The sequence below is a fragment of the Dasypus novemcinctus genome, chromosome 19, assembly GCF_030445035.2.
Source record: "Dasypus novemcinctus isolate mDasNov1 chromosome 19, mDasNov1.1.hap2, whole genome shotgun sequence".
NCBI classification, from domain to species: Eukaryota; Metazoa; Chordata; class Mammalia; order Cingulata; family Dasypodidae; genus Dasypus; species Dasypus novemcinctus.
This window is the reverse complement of record NC_080691.1, coordinates 1,068,796-1,089,496: the sequence shown is the minus strand read 5'-3', so window position 1 is coordinate 1,089,496 and position 20,701 is coordinate 1,068,796. Positions and strand designations below refer to the sequence as shown.

Genomic DNA, 20,701 nt, shown 5'->3' with positions numbered 1-20,701 from the left:
TAGACTATAATTACCAACTATATTATAATATTTTTGTAGGAAAGGCAAAGGAGGTCCTATATCAATGCTAAAGGTAAAAAAAATGCGTTTAGTTTTATGAGAGGTGAATATGATTAAACATTTTTTTTCTTCATTTCCTTCATTAAAAAGGAGATGTAGGTCATGTCATTTAACCAATCTCTGCTCATTTATGTATCTTTCTGAACACTGGAGAAATAATTGAGTTTGCTTTTAGGATTAAATATGATAAACGTGACCGGACAGAAATTTTTAGATTAATGCTTTCATAATTTGTCAAGCCACCTTTTGTATATTATTTTATTTTTTGAAGTAGAGATAAAGTTAGAAAAAAATCAATAAGGGAGTAGATGTAGCTCAAGTGGTTAATTTCCTGCTTCCCATGTAGGAGGCCCTGGATTCAATCCCTGGTCCTTTTAAAAACAAAATAAAAAAGTGAAATAAACCAACTCTCATTGGAGAGTGGACATAGCTCGGTGGGTGAATTCTTTTTTTTTTTTTTTGTCTTTATTTTTTTTAATGTTACATTTAAGAAAATGAGGTCCCCATATACCCCCCACCTCCTCACCCCACTCCGCCCATAACTACAACCTCCTCCATCATCATGGGACAATCTTGCTTCCCACGTAAGAGGTCCTGAATTCAATCTCTGGTACCTCCTGAAAAAAAAAAAAAAAAAAACAGTGGTGGCGGGGTGACGTCATCAACCAGCGACGGAAGCGATACCCGGGAAACACCTCCGCAGAGACTCTGGAGGTTGGTAGAGGCTGGAGAGGGGCTCCAGGAATACCGAATTGAAGAAAGAGGAAAGTATCAGGTAGGAAACTTCTACCCGGGACCTCCTGGTCCTCTTCGCTTCCCTCTCAGCGGGGCCCTGCGAAGCTTCTGGGCTCTGCAGCAAGCGGCCTGGACCCCTCTCACCCGGGAAAGAGGTTTTCAAGGAACTAACAGCAGTGAGTTGGGGCCCCGTGCGTATCCAGGCACAGAGACCCAGTGCTGAAAACCATTTGCTGCGGGGTGCTGGAAGCAAAAGGGCCCCCATTTGGGCGGGGGTAAGGAATAAAATCTCAGCAGATTGGCTGTGGCTGAGCGGCGCAGTCACCACATCCAGTTTCTGCCGGTTGAATTCCCTAAATGCAGACTGGACCTTTCCGAGGGTCCCGCCTTTCTGCAATGACTCTCCGAGGCAGGTTAACCTAGCAGGGAAGAAACTTTAGGCAGAAAAGCCTCACAGAGGAAAACGGAGAGGGAGGATTAAACTGGACTCCTGCTGGACTGGAGAGTTCCAGAAATGAAAAGTGTAAGGAAAGTGGGGCACTGAGTGAGGAAGAGTCAACAAATCTTAGGAGCAGGGGACAAAATTCCATACAGAAACAAAGAGAACAGATCGAGATTCCTGAAGACGGAAGAGGGGAGAAACTGGCAAATTATGGCAGGCTGTTATGTTTCTTGTACTGGGGAAAGGAGGGCTTGTAAGAGATAGGAATTAAGTTAAGCTTCAGTTTGCTGATGTAGGGCTTAGCTTAAAGGTCTCCATCTAGGGTCTGCTTAATTTATTTAACTTACCCCAGTTTGATCTGGCTGTCAGCCATTGAGAGTTGTGATAAAAATTGAGAGTTGTGATAAAAAATGTGATAATATTTGCTAGTTGTTTTCATGTTGGGCTCATAGGTGATCATGATGTCAGTTTTAACATGATCATAATTTTTAGGTCATCCCAGACATAAAGAAATAATTTGCTGGGTCACAAGTGGTTGGTGACACACATTCAAATCTTTGGGACAGACAGTCCACCAGGGAGATTATAATGAATACTATGAGTGATAAAAGGTCCAAATGCCCACCTCATAGTATATGCCTAAACCCAGTTCCCATGTTTTGACCCAAATGAAATCAAAGTGATTAAAAGAAAGGTCTTACCTGTTTTAGTCATGTAGTGCATTTAATTATTTCATTTAATTTTACCTTAACTTCCACAGAAGTGTGTACCCAAATACAACAGGTGGTGTTGGCAATGATAAAAATGCCTCCTTGTTCAGCTAATAAGTAACAAGTTAAGCTAATAAATCTAATGAGTTGTGCAGCTATAGTTTTAGCAGTAGATTCAGTAATGTCTCCTATTGTGATTCTAATCCTGTTTTCATTTGTGTTTGCTCCAAGCCAAGGTAGCAGCAATCTGCCCAAAGACCCAAACCCAGAATTATTACCTCCCTGGGTAAATTCTCTTTCCCCTGAGATTGTAGCTTGAGGGGAGTAATCCAAAGAGAAGTTTCAGATTTATTATAAATTCCTAAAGGACTGTGAGGGGACCAAATGCACATTGCCCAGGCATTTTATCAACTGTAATTGTATCATTTCCAAAAGAAAAATATTGCCTGGGGAAATGGATATGGCTCAAGTGATTGTGCTCCCACCTACCATATAGGAGGTCCAGGGTTTGATTCTCAGGGCTGCCTGTTGAAAGGCAAGCTGGCCATAATGGTGAGCTTGCCTGAGTGTAGTGCTGAGAACTGGCCCATGCAGAGAGCTGGCACAGCAAGGTGATGCAACAGAAAGAGGCACAGAGGAGAGACAATAAGAGATGCAGCAGGCAGGGAGCTGAGGTTGCACAAGAGTTTGAGCACATCTCTCCTACTCTGGAAGGTCCCAGGATCAATTCCCAGTACCACCTAAAGAGAAGACAAGCAGACATAGAAGAACATACAGAGAGCAGACAGTAAGTGCAAGGCAATGGGGTGTGGGAGAAAGAAATAGATAAAATAAATCTTAGAAAAAATTTTTAAAAATTATTGCCTGGCAGAACAATGTAAATACAGTCAATGTGATGTTGTTTATAGATTTATTAGTAGGAATACTATCATTTGTCCTTAGTATCCAAGGGTCTGCCTTATTGAGACTATAAATGAAAAGCTTACCGAAAATTATTTCTATTGTGAATATTTTGCAGATCCAGTAACCTAAACTTGAAAGTAGACATGCATTGTTAATGTAACTTGTAGTTTGTGGAGGTATGTGAACTATTATGGCAAGTTTTCCAAACTCTTCTATGATATCTTTATAACTCTCTCAATCAGTTTTGTCTATTGTGTGGTTTACACTGAGCGAAAACAGGTACTTTCCTTCCAGTACACTTTAAAGACCAATTCCTGAGACACTGGGTTTCCAAGTGAGAAAGTTTATTTGCTAGGCAAGCAAAGAGATCATTGTTCTAGCAAGGACCCAAAAATCTGCCCCCTTGATTTTGAGGAGTTTGGGGTTTTTATGGTTTCAAACAGGGGAGGGGGAGTGGTTATAGTCACAATAGTAAATATACACAAGCCCAGTTTTCAAATAACCGTAAAGAAAAGTAAGATCAGACTGTAGTAACCATCACAATAGTATGTGTATACAAGGGTGTGCCTCATTTGAAATAACCATAAAGAAAGGCGAGGTTGACCTAGCCAGTTTCAGTAATTTCAGGTATTAGCTTTAGACTATTCTATAATATAGTGAAAAAATAAGAGAAAAAAAAATCTGTATAATGATTCAGCGATCATAAACTTAAGCTAATTCTTAATTCTTGGTTACAAGGTTCCAGGTCCAAGAAATTTTAAAGCAGAATAAAGAAGGCTTGGGTCTAGTATTCATATCTGATATGAAACAGATGGTGTCATTTGATCTGATGAGAGTGAACCATTTGGGATAAAAAAGAAATTTGTTATGGGTAGAACTGTGGGGTCCCTTGCAATGTGCATATATCAGGGTTCATGGTGACAATTGAAACAGTCTGTAAGGTTACATTCCTTTGAAAAGTCCTTGTAGAAACAGACAATGATATTGTCTTTCTAAGCCAGTACAAGGGCAAAGCATAATGAAATATAAAGACTTTATGCATTATGAATATTAGCCTCTATGCTAGGATTTTATCTGTCACCTTGGGAATAGTAGTCTGCTTTGTGACATTGCCTACTTCCCTTCCTGAGACAGGAAAAGTGTCCTTTACTTGTTGAAGGAAATCTTTGGCATAGTGCATTAAGGATTTGCAAATTGGGTCATGTCATTGTGTGACAGTATTCCCAATTTATTCCCAGAGATAGGTCTGCCAGCAAAAATTTCATATGGGGAGAATTTGAATTTCCTAAAATAAATGCCATGAATAAACAGAGGGCCTAAGGTAAAATTTTGGGCCTATAAAGGCTAGGTTCTTCAGTTAATTTAGACAGCAAAATTTAAGTTTATAATTATACCTGTTTTACTAGTGTCTGTTTTTGCATGAAAATATGCAAGTGCATTTTTAAAATATTCACACTCAGTCCTTTTTGTGTAAGCCTTTATCTTAATGATAGCAGCAGTAGATGGGAATAAAATGGCAGAAAGGAGATAATTCACTTGTCCACAATTTTCAACTAGCATGCCAGATATGAAGAACCCTCTTTGCTTCCAGAGCAGGCTGAAAATCACTATAGATCAGGGGCTCTAAACCAGGGTCTGTGGAGATTTCAGGGGCAGGTTTTCAGGGGGTCTTTGAGTTTGAATTGAAAGTTTTAATTTAAAGACATGGTGATGTTGAGTGTCATAAAATTATCTGCTGCTGCATTCTGAGTAGGGGTCCATGGTGTTCACCTGACTGGCAAAGGATTCCTTGGAGCAAAAATGGCTAAGAACCCCTGTTATAACTGGTAACTGAATTTCCTTCTGATGGAAGGCAGGGTTGGGTAAGAGTACAGAGTTCATCCTTTTTGGTAGAAGAAAATTGTAGATGGCTGTCTTATTGAGTCAGTATGTGGTTGATAGTAAACTATACACACTCCAAAACAATAAAAATTTTCCTTGTTTCTTCAGCACAAATATTTCTACTTATATAGTCACATGGGTGACTCAAAATATTGGTAGACTTCAGTTCCTCTTAGATATACAGATTAGTAAGAAACTTTTTGCTATAGGTGCTTTAGAGTAGTTGCCCAGGACAAGCAAAATCCATAAAAGTATGACATATCTTTGAAAAAGCAGAAAGGTTTTTTTTTTTTATCTTTATCTTTTTAATGTTACATTCAAAAAGTATGAGGTCCCCATATACCCCCCACCCCACTACTTCCCCCATAACAACATCCTCCTCCATCATCATGAGACATTCATTGAATTTGGTGAATACATCTCTGAGCACTGCTGCACCTCATGGTCAATGGTCCACATCATAGCCCACACTCTCCCACAGTCCACCCAGTGGGCCATGTGAGGACATACTATGTCCAGTAACTGTCCCTGCAGCACCACCCAGGACTACTCCAGTTCCCCAAAATGCCCCCACATCACATCTCTTCCTCCCACTCCCTACCCCCAGCAGCCACCATGGCCACTTTCTCCACACCAAGGCCACATTTTCTTTGATTACTAATCACAATAGTTCATGAATAGAATATCAGTAAGTCCAGTCTAATCTATACTCTATTTCTCCATCTTATGGACCTTACAATGGTTGTGTCCACTCCACATCTATATCAAGAGGGGGCTTAGATTCCACATGGATGCTGGATGCAATTCTCCTGCTTTCAGTTGTAAGCACTCTTGGCTCCCTTGTGTGGTGGTTGACCTTCTTCAACTCCATATCAGCTGAGTGGGGTAAGTCCAATAAACCAGAGTGTAGGAGTTGCAAGTCTGTTGACGCTCAAGGCCTGGCTGTGACGTGGTCAGTCCAGAGATTTAGGTCCCCTGGGTACACGTTAAACTGCAGCACCAACCTCAGTTCCGGTAAAAGTAACAGGAGACACTTGTGGACAAGATCACATCTGAGTCCAGCTTCATCACACAGAAACACAAACTCCAAAGTAAGGCTAACTGACATGGCACTGAGCTCCATCTGCCATGATCACAGAACCTGTGGGTCACTGTAGCCCTTAGAGGAACTAATACCTGGGGTTGTATCTACTTTATCTGTCTCTGGGACTCTGCTGAGATGTGCATAAGGGCAACCCCTCTGATAACCTCCCGGCTATTTTGCAGACTCATAGCCATATAAACTCATTTATCCTTTCCATTTCCCCCTTTTATTCAGGTCAAAAAGCTTTTTAAACTCCTGGTATTATATGTAAACTGAGATATTCTGCTGGTCCCAGTTGACACTTTTATTCAAGGTCATTTCCTAATTACATCATCAGCTGGTACTTGATAGTAATCCCTCAGCGCCAGGGAGGCTCATCCCCGGGAGTCATGTCCCACACTGGGGGGAAGCAACACATTTACATGCTGAGTTTGGCTTCGAGACTGGCCACTTTTGTGCAACATGGAGACTCTCAGGAGGTAACTCTTAGGCACCCTGCAGCTCTAGGCCTTGTTCTTATTTCAGGTGCACAGACTCACAAGCATAGTCATTAGTATCAAGGGCTTATTGTTGGACCTTCATTCTTTTTTGCCTTTGCCGTTGCACTTGGGGGATTATTGCTGTTCCTTTAGGGATTGTGATAGAACTCCCCTGTCTAGGAACTCAGCACTCCCTCAGTTGTTCTTATTAAGTGTAACCACTATGAAAATATCCAAACAATTTTATGTACCCAGATATATACCCCATAGAACTCCCTGCTAAGCGTGTTTCCCCTGTCAATATATTGGGCTTCGCTTTTGAAGGAGTTTTGGATCACAGAGAGTTTTAAAAATGGCAGGGAAGGGATACTGATATGAGAAAAGTTGTTTTTGAGAGTTTTAGAAGGACGTGAATGACACAAGGTGTGTCGAGTAGATTTATCTTAACTAACATCTGTCTTAATCTAATTGTGTCTTTTGAATTATAGGACTGATGCTGTTACAACTACATTGAAAGAGAGTTGACCATCAGAATGGTGTTTTTCTAGAGACAAAGAAGCTCTGAACTCCACTTGGAATGAAAGGAGCCTCATTAATACTTGGGCTCCCTGCATTCTGAGTCCATTTGGATTCTTATGAATAAGGGAGAGAATATTAACCAGGTGGGAGAGTTCTCATTTATTTTGTAAATGATTTACTTTTTAATCAGAATGTGTCATTTAATTTGATGGCAGGCAGTTGAATGAAGGCTGTCTGAGGTCAGGTAAAATTTTTGTGGATATATACTATTTCTGGATTTATAATTATTGGCTCATTGCCAAAGGGAAACTTGTTTAATATATTACCACTCAAGGAAGGGCTTTGTGCATTTAGACCAGGGGAGAGGTCAAAATAGGAACAAACAAATGAATAATTGTACAATGAAAAATGATATGAGTGGTCTGAAGGAACAGTAGAATTTTAATACAGGCTATAGGAAAGGCAAAGGATACTTTTGGTTGGGGTTCAGTGAAGAGATCTCTGAGGAAATGACAAAAAGACTAAAAGAACATGAGGATGATGTGGGAAATTTTTTGAGGGGATTTCCACAGAAATGAAGGGTGGTTATAGTGTTCAGTGCTGAAATAATAGCTAATATGAATGTTTGAGTGTTTCTGAGAAATGAATTCTTATTCAATCCTTGGATGCCTGGAGAAGTCCTAACTGAAAATTACTTAATTTGAAGGAAATATTTTGTTAAAGTGGCATATCTTGATTATATTCATCTTGATTGACATTTAGATTAATCAGTGAGTTAACTCTAGAAAAAGATAATTTATTTTAAATTTCTGGGCTCATGGTGGTAGTATTGTCTTGAGTTATGTTGGACTACTTGCCTTTACCTAGGTAAATAGAGATGTACGCTCTCAGTTTTGAGCCAAATTGGAGTAAATTGAAGTAATTGAATAGATACATGATTGTCATGATAGTGTACAGAAGTGGGAGAGAAGGGGGGCTACATTACAATTCAGCCTTGAGATGTTCTAATAATACTGTTTGAGTATGGCCATGCAGAACACAAGAAGAAGGAATACACTCAGGGGACTGAGATATCAGAGAAGTCTATGAAAAAGAAAGTTCCCAAAAGGTCCACTTCTTTACTTCCAAGTTATAGACTGAAGCACACACATTGAATTTATTCATGGGGAGTTTATTGGAGATGGTAGCATGATTTACTTAAGAGGAAGCCGGTCATGTTACTAACTCATCCTTTAAGGTTTGTGAGTAAAGCATGAAAGTGCTCATGTAGATTGATTATGAAAGAAGGAAAAGGAGATCAGGCACAAGAGATGAAATAGGCACAAGGGGCATTTGGGTTCATAAAAGAAGAGAAACAATAAGGTTAAATGATGAGGTGATTGAGTGTGATAAGAGAGAGCAGTTGCCGGTAATGACTTCAAAAAGAAACAGGAAATCCTGCAATTTAGTTGGAGAGGTTAGTAATGTGCTGTGTCCCATGCAGTAATAAACGTGACAGAAAATGAAAGTCACCTCCTATGTGGGCAGATATGGAAAATAGTAAGTTATCTATTGACACATCAGGCAAATACAGTGACATCAGAAATGTTCTTGGAAAAAGACCTTGACCAAAAGGGGGAAAATGTAAAAGACAAATGAGTTTATATGGCCAAGAGACTTCAAAGTGGGTTGGGAGTTTATTCCAGAGGTTATGATTATGCATGTCTCAGCAGGATCTCATTAACTGCCAAAGTAGATACTTTTCCAAATAGCAGGGCTCCTGAAGTCGATGAAGACATCCAGACACTATGGTCAGGTCAGATAGGTCAGGAGTTTGGTGCCTTGCCAATGTGCCCTATTTTGGAACTTATACTCCCCAAGGTGATAGAGTTGGACTCAGTTGTGTTTTCCCTACACATGGCTCTTCTGTCCTTCTATTTGAACATATAATTAGTATTAGAGTTGGTAGGTGTACACCCAAGAGACTTAAATCTTTGGTCTGTCCTGTTCCATCTGGGCCCTGAATCTCAATGGAGTTGCAACATTTACTCTCTAGTTCATTGGTCACACCCAGGATAACTAACAAGGTGAGAATGGACAATTTTCATACCAAAGAACCAGAAAGGCTACAACTGCAAGCAAGAAATTTCCACTCATCAATCCTAATGGATCACAGCCCTCTCTTAATTTGAAGTGGAATGGACATCACCATCCCAGAATCCTCAGGATTGGGGAATGAACTATGGACTAAAATAGAATTACTGGTGTTCTGCTATAGACCTATTGTGATCCTAGCAGTGGAAGAAATTACATCATTGATGTGGAGAGAGTGGCCACTGGAGGTTCTGAGGGATGGGAGAGGGAAAACAGGTGTAATATAGGAGCATTTTTGGGAATTGGGAATTGTCCTGAATGACATTGTAATGACAGAACAAGCTATTACTTATCTTGCCATAACCTACAAAATTGTGTGGGAGAGAGTGTAAATAAACTACAATGTCAACTTTAATCCATGTTTATTGGCAATGCTACAAAATGTGTTCCTCAATTGCAATGAATGTACCACATTAATGAAGGATTTTGTTAATGTGGAAAAATGTGGGATGTGTGGGGATTAGGGCATATGGGAATCACCTGTATTTTTTATGTAACATTTATGTAATCTAAATATCATTTTTTTAAAAAGTGCAATATGGTGGCATTTTGGGGACTTTGGAATTGTGCTAAGTGATGTTACAGGCCATTACATATCTTGTGATAACTTACAAAAATGTGTGGGAAAGAGGTTAAACTATAATGTAAACTGTAATCCACACTTAGTGGCAATGCTCCAATATGTGTTCATCAATTGCAACAAATGTCCCACACTAATGAAGGATGTTGTTAATGTGGGAAAGTGTGGGAGGGGAGGGAGTGGAGCATATGGGAATCTTCTGCATTTTTTAAAAAGATTTATTTTTTATTTTATTTCTCTCCCATTCCCTCACCCCCAATTGTATGCTTTCTGTGTTTCTTCACTGTGTGTTCTTCTGTGTTTGCTTGTATTGTCAGCAGCAATTGGAATCTTTGTCTCTTTTTGTTGCATCATCTTGCTGTGTCAGCTCTCCATGTGTGCGGTGCCACTCCTGGGCAGCTGCACTTTTTTTCACGTGGCATGGCTCTCCTTACAGGGTGCACTCCTTGAGCATGGGGCTCCCCTTCACAGGGGACGCCCCTGCATGGCATGGCACTCCTTGCGCATAGCAGCACTGTGCATGGGCCAGCTCACCACATGGGTCACGAGACCCTAGATTTGAACCCTGGACTTCCCATGTGGTAGGTGGACGCTCTATCAGTTGAGCCAAATCTGCTTCCCTCCTACATTTTTTATGTAACATTTATATGATCCAAGTTTCTTTTTAAAAATTAAAAAGTAAAAAATTAAAAAGTAAAAAAAAATATTCTCATGAAACATATGCTGAAATATACATACTTGGAATACATCTGGCAGTAAATACTACATAAATTGGGAGGTAATGTTTGGGAAGTAGATTTGAAGCAGGCAAGTTAGGGAATCAATAGCTGGATCTGGAACCTGGCAGAAAAACCACCACCCTTGCACATGTGAAAATTGGTACTCCCAAGATAGCTGCTGGAGAAACTTGGCAAGAATCCCATTCTGAATGAGATTTCCTCTGGAAGCTAGGAGAAGCCCTGGATGTTCTCCAGTGGCCTTATCATAGGTCCCTCCTGGGGGATTGATTGGTGGGGGAGTCCAAACAGCAAAAAGCTGGGACTACCTCCTGTCATTAGCAAAGGGTGTTATAATTAATGGTTCTAAAAGCAAATGCAAAGGCCAACTGACCCTCTCTTGCCTTTTGACCCCTGTTCTTGCCTTCTGCCCCCTTTCTGGCCTTTTTCACCCCTCAGCTCGATCAATACACAAGTAAACCTGGGGATTTATGATCTGTAATCTGGAATTGTAGTCTGTCAACGCTTTTTACCACTCTTCAGCCCCTTCCTCTTTTCTTGGGCCCCATGATCTGTTATTTTCTCCCATTTCTCTTCTGATCATTCCCTAATAAGTTACTGGCCTAACTAAACCAACTTGCTCTTAAAATTAATTTCTTACAGTTTAGCCAAGTACATAGAGAAAATCTGACAACAGGTTCAATGAAAAGGAGATTTCCTTGAACAGGTTTGCTGTTCATGGGTATAAGTGGCAAACTATGAGGAGGAATTTTTGACAACAGGATGAGGATCTGAATATTGAAATGAGAGGTGACTTTCCATGTAATAACTAGGTGTGATATGTAACCCTTAAGATATTTGAAATTGGGATACAGGAAGAAACAATTCAAACTCAATCTGTGTTTTTCAGTGCCCATATAAATTTGTCATTTAACTTCACCTCTCTGAGCCTTAATGTAGGACATTTGTTAAATGAGTAAATTAGACTTTATCAGTTGGGTTACTGAGAAGATTAAATTTTAAATATATATATATAATTCTGCAAACATGTTGAATATAATCATTTTCTTCCTGGAATTGAGGTACAAATGATTAAGCTAATCTTTGGTCTGATCAGCCTCATAATAATATATATATTCTTTTTTTCTTTTTTCTTTTAATAATATATATTCTTAAGCTTCTTAGTTGATTTCCAAATATATTTGTGTGGGATGTATAACTCAGTGTTGAGTGGGCTGCATTGTACATATGGAAGAATAAAGATGTTTTAGGACAAATGTATCCAGAAGGTCAGGTTCATGGTAGAGCAGGAAGGGGGAATCCAGAAATCAGAAATGCATGTGAGAGAGATTGGAAACTGAGGCACAGTGGCCTCACAAGGAGAGATGTGCTGTCTCCATGGCTATGCTTGCAACCTAAGGAATGTGGTAATTAAGAGTTCCCAGCAAATGGGATGAAGCTGTTAAAGGCTGAAAGAAAAGATGAGTACATACTTTTTGTAGTGAATAGAACACTTAGACTTTGTTCCTTGAGAAAAGAATTTTTTAAAATTCCTTAGACTATGGGTAATGCTGATAGTTAATGCATGTTGCTGCTTGTTGTTACGCAGGCTACGTGTTCCTGCTTGTCACGTAGACTGGGGTATATAGAGAGCCCCTTGTAAACAATAAATTTGTCTGATGAGTCTCTACTCGCAGACCCCCTGATCCCAGCTCTCTCTCTCTTCATTTTTCTTTCTTTTTCTTTCTTTCACTCTCTTTTTCTCTTTCTTTCATTCCCGATAACCTTTGGGTCCAAATCCAACAGAGAGCCAGTGCTATTGCGAAAAATCAGTAATATTTATAACAGAGATTCCAGTATGCTTCCTCTTGTGGTGAGGACCCAATTACAGGTGTGATTTTGGTTAGGGATACCTATGTTTTGGAATCAGCAATGAATTAAAAGTCTCCAGTGAACCAGAGAGCAGGTGTTACAACTGCTGAGGCTCAGGGCCCAGCTGGCACATGGACAGTCCAGAGATTCAAGTCTCCTGAGCATACACCAACCCCAGCACCTACCACAGGTTCATTAATGACAGAAGAGGCATGTGTAGGGAGGTCACATCTGAGCCCAACTCCATCACATTCAGGAGCACAAGTTCCAAAGCAGAGCCCACTGACAAGACAATGAGCACCATCTGTCATGACCATAGGACCTAGGTGTCTCTGTAGGTCTCAGGAGCACCACTATTTGGGGTTGTATCTACTTTGGCTTTCTCTGAGATCCTGCTGAGATGTGCATAAATGTGATCCCTCTGATGACCTTCTGACTCATTCCAAAGTCCCTTAACCATATAAACTCATTTGTCTTTACCATTTCCCTGTTTTAATCCAGGTCTTTTTCCAGTTGCATCACCAGCTGGTACTTGGTAGTAATCCCTTTGCTGGGGGGAAGGAAATGCATTTACATGCTGAATTTGACCTCAGCAGAGTTGTAACACCTGCTGTCAGGTTCATTGGATCCAGGTCAGCTAACAGGGAGGTGAGGATTATCAACCAGCACACCAGGGAACTGAGAGTGTCTACAACTGCAAGTAGGAATCCCATACAACAGCCATGTAGGAACTAAGCACCCTCTTGATTTAGAGGTGGAGTAGACTTCTCCATCCCAGGGTCCTTAGAATGAATGAATAAAATATGGATTAAAGTGCACTTACTGGTATTCTACTATAGAATTGTGACTCTAGCAATGGAAGAAATTGTATCATTGATTGGGAGACAGTGACTGTGGGAGTTGCCATGGGAGAAGGAAGAAGAGGTGTGATAAGGGGGTATTTTCCAGACTTGGAGTTGTCCTGAATGATATTGCAAGGACAGATGCAGGACATTATATATCCTGCCATAACTCACTGAATGGACTGGCAGAGAGTGTAAACCACAATTAAACTATAACCCATGCTGTGTAGCCGTGTTCCAAAATATATTCATCAAATGCAATGGATGTTTCACACTGATGAAAGAGTTTGTTGATGTTGGAGGAGTGGGGGTGGTGGGGAGTGGGAGTATTTGGGAACCTCTTATATTTTTTCTGTAACATTTTATGTGATCTAAGTATCTTTAGAAAAAGCTATTACAAACAAAAAGTAAAACTGGCATATTTTTTAAAAAGTCTCTGAACATCATGGGCTAATTAATAAATGCAATTCATGGATTTTCATCATCTTATCTATAATAGCCAGAGAAGATAAGATCTCCAACATCTTGACCCTGGGAAAGGAGAGTTCTTCTTATTTCTCTTGAGCATACTTTGTGTTCTGTTTTGCCTGGGAAGGGGATACTCCTAGGTGAAAGTTTTGGCATTCAAGATGGGGGGGCCTAGAAAATTGTGGTCAAGATTTGAACCTTAAGATTTCTTTCTCCATTCTCAGCTTTGCTGTCCTTCTGCTTATCTGGTTGTGAGTGAAAATCCAGAGGAAGATAGATGCCAGCTCAGGTTTTGGCAATGCAATCCCATGTGAGTAGGTAATTCTTCTTTGCACCTCTGTTGCCAGCAGATGGGAAGATTTCTCTTATTGGTGTGACTATCCCAAGTGTATTCAGGAGTTATTCAAGGATCTTAGCTTAAGTTTACGTAGGACTCTTTATTAATTATGTTACGTTAGGTACAGATCAATGAGTAATCTTCCAAGGTAATTACAAGAGTTGGCTAAAGCTACCATTAAACCTGTGTATATTCTCTGAGAAGATTTTAGAAGTTTTCTTTTTCTCACCCATCCCATGGCCTCATTGAATGAATAATGAAATCACGGATCATGTTAGTGCCTGAGATTGGCCTGGCCATATGATGAATAGTGGTGACAGAGGTGAGTAAGAAGAGATGTTTACAGTCAGAAGGGATGCTGAGTTTTCAGCTGTGCGTGCAGTCAGCCCAACATTACAGGTACTGGAGTGTAGGGGTAGATATATTTGTCAGAAGTGCATGAGAAGTTTTGTACATTAAGTGAAATTAGGAATAATGTATTTGTTTCCTCCAATTTTAATTTTCATAAAGTTTTGATGGAATATATTTTACATTTTGAAATACTTTTTAAAAAGATTTTAGAAATATATTAACTCCTCCTCATTGTTTGCACTCACTGTCTACTCTCTGTGTCTTTTCATTGTGTGCTCATCTTCTATTTAAAAGAAACCAGGAACTGAACCCAGGACCTCCCATGTTGGAGGGAGACAATCAATGACTTGAGCCACCCCTTCTGCTGGTTCTGTCTCTAACTGTGTTTCCTATTTGTGTCTCTTCATTGCATCATCTTGTTGCATCAGGTTGCCATGCCAGGCCATTACATCATTGTCTCTTCATTGCATCATCTTGTGTCAGCACACAATGCCAGCCCATAATGACAGCTTGCTGTCTTATTCATTTTCTTTAGGGATACACCAGGAACCAAACACAAGGCCTTCCATGTGGTAGGCAGGAATCCAACTATTTGAGCCGCATACACTTTCCTTGAAATAATTTTTTAAATCAGTTTTCCCCACTTCAATTTTCTAAATCAAATTTATTCAAATTTTATAAGTGGATGCTATGTAGAGGAATTATTTTTTCCTTCATTTTGTCTGTGGTTTCAGAAGCTGTATAATAGGTAGAATAAAATTTATGTCTCAGTGAAAATTTTTAAAGATTAGTAAAGGCCAGAGGCAATGAACAGGATTGTTTTAATGTTTCACAGACAAATGAGATGAAGATAAAAGTGAGACAATGAAACTGGTCTTTGTACACTCCAGAAAAAGTTGAGATTGGGTGGTGTCCTACCACAGGAATGGTCAGTCTAAGGCCATGTATCAGTACAACTCTCTCAGGAGTCCCTGGCTCGTGACACTGAACCATCTGTATTTATGCATTACAATAAATACCTGAGCTATGTAGCACTGAGGAAAGCAGGACTTACTGATTTGAATCCTATTCAGTTTTGCAGAATTCTGGTTATGTTTTCAAGGTTCCCTGATATTTTAATGAATAATAGACATGTGAATTGAATTTAGATAGGAAGCAATTGACACACGAACTTACATTTGCCAAAATGCACAACATATTCTTAAATGATTTTATAAATGAGAGGAAAGTGAGCTCATTTATATAGGGGAGTAACCTAAACATACCCATTTTTCAAAATGATATGTATATAATGGATATTGCTTACTTTATATCTGTATATTTGCTTAAAATTTACTAAAACAAATGCTGATTTATTATTAATGCTCAAAGGAAAACAATAATTAGCAGAAAGAGGCATAATTACAAATTTAGTGGGTTATTTCCAGATGTATATCATACCCTATGTCATGTGATTTTCTTTTACAATGGGGTATTGTGGGTTCAGACTGTGTATGTGCCTGTGAGTGCATCTGAAAGGCAGATGGAAGTTCAGCATTGATGATGATGTTACTGGAACCCCAACACCTTTTGAGTTTTATATACACAGTTTCTGCTTCTTTAGTGCTGTTATTTTCTACATCTCACTCAAGACATTGGTAAGGATAGTCCTGTGTGAACACAGATTTCTGTGGTTTTTTTAGACATTAGTGACCTTCAAGGATGTGGCTGTAGACTTCACCCAGGAAGAGTGGAACCTGTTAGACCCAACCCAGAGAAATCTGTTCAGAGATGTGATGCTGGAGAATATCAGTAACCTGGTCTCAGTAGGTGAGACCCTCAGACTTTATCTACCACCTATATCTATCTTTTTTCTATCTAACATCAATCTAATCTACCTATATATTCATCATAAATCATCTTCCATTTTTTAATTCAGATATCTAAATCAGCTTCTCCACATTGTATAATCTTTCTTACGTTATATTTTTATATTTTATAATTTTAATATATTTATATTGTGCTAACAATCCCTAAATGAATTTGTTTCTTCATTTTTTATTTACATCGAGTTCACCCCAATATAATTTAATCTTCTTGACCACAATTTTTTTTGTGTTTCTTTATTTTTTTAATATTACATTAAAAAAATATGAGGTCCCCATATTACCCCCTTCCTACTCCTCCCCCCATAACAACAATCTCCTCTATCATCATGAGACATTCATTGCATTTGGTGAATACATCTCTGAGCACCATTGCACCTCATGGTCATTGGTCCACATCATAGCTCACACTTGCCCACATTCCACCCAGTGGGCCATGGGAGGACATACAAAGTCCGATAACTGTCCCTGCAGCACCACTCAGGACAACTCCAGGTCCCAAAAGTGCCCCCACATCTCATCGCTTCCTCCCACTTCTTACGCCCAGCAGCCACCATGGTCACTTTCTCCCCACCAATGTCACATTTTCTTCAATTACTAATCACAATAGTTCATGAATAGAATATCAGTAAGTCCACTCTAATCCATACTCTGTCCATCCTGTGGATGTTGGAATGGTTGTGTCCACTCACATCTATATCAAGAGGGGCCTTAGATTCCACATGGATGCTGGATGCAATCCTCCTGCTGTCAGTTGTAGGCACTCTTGGCTCCCTGGTGTGGTGGTTGACCTTCTTTACCTCCATTTAGCTGAGTGGGGTAAGTCCAATAAACCAGAGTACAGAAGCTGCATGTTTGTTGAGGCCCAGGGCCTGGCTATCACATGGTCAGTCCAGAGATTCAGGTCCCCTGGGTATATATTAAACCCCAGCACCAACTACAGTTCCGGTAAATATAACTGGAGAGGCTTGTGAACAAAGATCACATCTGAGTCCAGCTCCATTACACAGTAACACAAACTCCAAAGTAGGGCCAACTGACATGGCACTGAACTGCATCTGCCATGAACATAGAACGTGTGGGTCTCTGTATCCCTCAGAAGAACCAATACCTGGGGTAGTATCTACTTTATCTGTCTCTGGAACTCTGCTGGGGTGTGCATAAGGGCATCCCCTCTGATAACCTCCCAGCTCTTTTTGGAGAGTCATAGCCATATAAACTCATTTGTCCTTTCCATTTCCCCCTTTTATTCAGGTGAAAAAGCATTTTTTAACTTCTGGTATTATATGTAGATTGAGATATTCTGCTGGTCCGAGTTGACCCTTTATTCAGGATCATTTTCTAGTTACATCATCAGCTGTTACTTGGTAGTACTCCCTTGGCGCCAGGGAGGCTCATCCTGGGGAGTCATGTCCCATGCTGAGGGGAAGGCAATGCATATACATGCTGAGATTGGCTTTGAGACTGGCCACATTTGAGCAACATGGAGGCTCTCAGGAGGTAACTCCTAGGCACCCTGCAGCTCTAAGCCTTGTTCTTATTTCAAGTGCACAGACTCACATGCATAGTCATTAGAATCAAGGGCTCATTGTTGGACCTTCATTCAGTTTTGGTCTTTGCCATTGCACTTGGGGGATTGTTGCTGTTCCTTTAGGGACTGTGATAGATCTCCCCTGGCTAGGAACGCAACACTCCCACAGTTGTTGTTTTTAATTGTATCCACTATGAAATATTCAAACATTTTTTTGTACCCCAGATATATGCCCTTTAGAACTCTCTGCCACCCATGTGTCCCCTGTCAATAAGATCCCACACCAGTATTCCTTCCCTGCCATTGTTGAACCTCTCTATAGTCCAAAACTTCTTCAAAAGTGAAGCCCAATATATTGCCAGGTTCCATTAATAGTAAAATGGAGTATAGTGATGAGTTTAAAGGTTAGATATAGAATACATAGTAATTTAGAAAAATTAAGGTAAAAATAAATTGGGGTATCAAAAAATTAAGAAATGCAAAAGCTTTGTTTTTTATATTTTGCTTTCCATCACTGCAATAAGTGTTGCCCTGTATGCAAATTGGCATAGTTTTGATTTGCATTTCCCTGATAGCTAGAGATTTGGAGCATTTTTTTCATGTGCTTCTTAGCCATTTGTATTTCTTCTTTGGAGAAGTGTCTGTTTAAATCTTTTTCCCATTTTTAAAATGGGTTGTTTGTCTTTTTATTTTCAAGATATAGAAGTTCTTTATATATGCAGGTTATAAGACTCCTATCAGATATATGGTTACCAAATATCTTCTCCCATTGTGTGGGCTCTCTTTTTATTTTCTTGAGAAACTCCTTTGAGATGCAGAAGCCTTTAATTTTGAGGAAGTCCCATTTATCTATTTGTTCTTTTTCTGCTCGTGCTTTGGGTGTGAAGTTCATGAAGCCTGTTCCTATTACAAGGTCTTGTATGTGCTTCCCTATGGTGCTTTCCATAGTCTTTATGGCTTTGGCTCTTATATTTAGGTCTTTAATCCATCTTGAGTTGTTTTTTGTATAAGGTATGAGATGGTGATCCTCTTTCATCCTTTTACATATGGATATCCAGTTCTCCAGGCACCATTTGTTGAATAGGCCATTCTCTCCCAGTTGAGAGGATCTGGTGGCTTTATCAAATATTATATGACTGTATATATGAGGATCTATATCAGAATCCTCAGTTAGGTTCCATGGGTATGTGTGTCTCTCCTAGTGCCAATACCATGCTGTTTTCACTACTGTAGCTTTGTAGTATGTTTTGAAGTCAGGTAGTGTGATTCCTCTAATTTCGTTTTTCTTTTTCAATATGTCTTTGGCATTTCAGGGCCTCTTTCCTTTCCAAATAAATTTCATTGCTAGTTTTTCTAGTTCCTTAAAGAATGCTGTGTTTTTATTGGGATTGCATTGAATGTGTAGATGAGTTTTGGTAGGATAGATGTCTTAATAATATTTAGTCTTCCTATCTATGAACAAGGAATATTCTTCCATTTATTTAGGTATTCTTTGATTTCCTTGAACAGTGCTGTGTAGTTCTCAGTGTATAAGTCTTTTACATCTTTAGTTAAATTTATTCCTAGGTATTTCATTTTTTAATTTATTGTAAATGGTATTTGTTTCTGGATTTCCTCGGTGAGCTTGCTCATTATACGTGTACAGAAATGCTACTGATTTTTGCGCACTGATCTTATAACCTGAGACTTTACTCAACTCATTTTATGCATTCTAGAGTCTTTGCTGTAGACCTCTCAGGGTTTTCTATGTATAGGATCATGTCATCTGCAAACAATGAAATTTTGACTTCTTCCTTTCCAATTTGAATGTCTTTTATATCTGGTTCTTGCCTCAGTGCTCTAGCAAGTACTTTTTTTTTTTTTCTGAGCAAGTACTTCTAAGACAATATTAAATAGAAGAGGTCATAGTGGGTATCCTTGTCCTGTTCCTGATCTTAGAGAGAAGGATTTTTGGATTTCACCATTATAAATGATGTTGGCAGTGGGTTTTTCATATGTACTCTTTATCATGTTCAGAAAATTTCCTTGTATTCTGATCTTTTCAGTGTTTTGATCAAGAAAGGGTGCTGTATTCTGTCAAATGCTTTTTCTGCATCTATAGATGTAATCATGTGATTTTTTCCCCTTCAATCTGTTTATATGGTATATTACATTGATTAATTTTCTTATGTTGAACCATCCTTGTTTACCCAGCATGAATCCCACTTGGTCATGGTGTATAACTTGTTTAATGTGTTGTTGAATACTGTTTGCAAGCATTTTTTGAGGATTTTTGCGTCTAGGTTCATTAGAGAAATTGGTCTGTAATTTTCCTTTCTTGTGGTGTCTTTGGCTTTGGTACCAGGATAATGTTGGCATCATAGAATGAGTTAGGTAATGTTCCTTCTGTTTCGACTTTTTGGAAGAGTTTCAGCAGGATTGATGTTAGTTCTTTCTGGAATGTTTTTTAGAATTCACCTGTGAAGCCATCTGGCCCTGGGCTCTTTTTATTTGGAAGGTTTTTAATGACTGATTCTATCTCTTGTGATTGGTTTGTTGAGATCATCAATTTCTTCTTTCATCAATATAGGCTGCTTATGTGTTTCTAGGAATTTATCCATTTCCTCTGAATTGTCATTTTTGTTGGAATATAGTTTTTCAAAGTATCCTCTTATGATAGTCTTTATTTCTGTGGGGTTAGTGGTGATATCTCCTTTCTCATTTCTTATTTTGTGTATTTGCATCTTCTCTCTTTTTTTCTTTGTTAGTCCAGCTAAGGGTTTGTCAATGTTATTGATCTTCTCAAAGAACCAGCGCTTGGTCTTGTTTATCTTTTCAAGTGCTTTCTTATTTTCTATTTCATTTACTTCTGCTCTTATCTTTGTTATTTCTTTCTTTCTTCTTCCTGTGGGGTTACTTTGTTGTTGTTTTTTTTACTAATTCCTCCAAATGTGCAGTTAGTTCTTCAATTTTTGCTCTTCTTTTTTGATGTATGAATTTATGGCTATAAATTTCCCTCTCAGTACTGCTTTTGCTGCATCCCATAAGTTTTGGTATGTTGTGTTATCATTTTCAGTAGTTTCAAGGTAGTTATTAATTTCTTTTGAGATTTCCCCCTTGGCCTACTGTTTTTCTAAGAGTGTGCTGTTTAATTTCCATATCTTCGTGTGAAATCTGGCCCTTGAAGATTTCCAGTTTCACTGCACTGTGGTCA

The 20,701-nt window shown here is 39.1% G+C and overlaps 1 protein-coding gene across 3 annotated transcripts in view; it reads left to right on the top strand.

The window, feature by feature from the left end:
- Positions 1-724: 724 nt before the first annotated feature.
- The window catches only part of LOC101444968 (putative zinc finger protein 705B), a 63,586-nt gene continuing 43,609 nt past the window's right edge, over positions 725-20,701 (top strand). For all 3 annotated transcript variants that reach the window (XM_071209696.1, XM_023592216.3, XM_071209697.1), the window contains exons 1-4: positions 725-835; positions 6,783-6,956; positions 13,649-13,734; positions 15,795-15,921. In XM_071209696.1, coding sequence (XP_071065797.1) covers positions 13,702-13,734; positions 15,795-15,921 — 160 coding nt within the window. In that variant the 5' untranslated portion in view covers positions 725-835; positions 6,783-6,956; positions 13,649-13,701. The remainder of the gene's footprint in view (positions 836-6,782; positions 6,957-13,648; positions 13,735-15,794; positions 15,922-20,701) is intronic.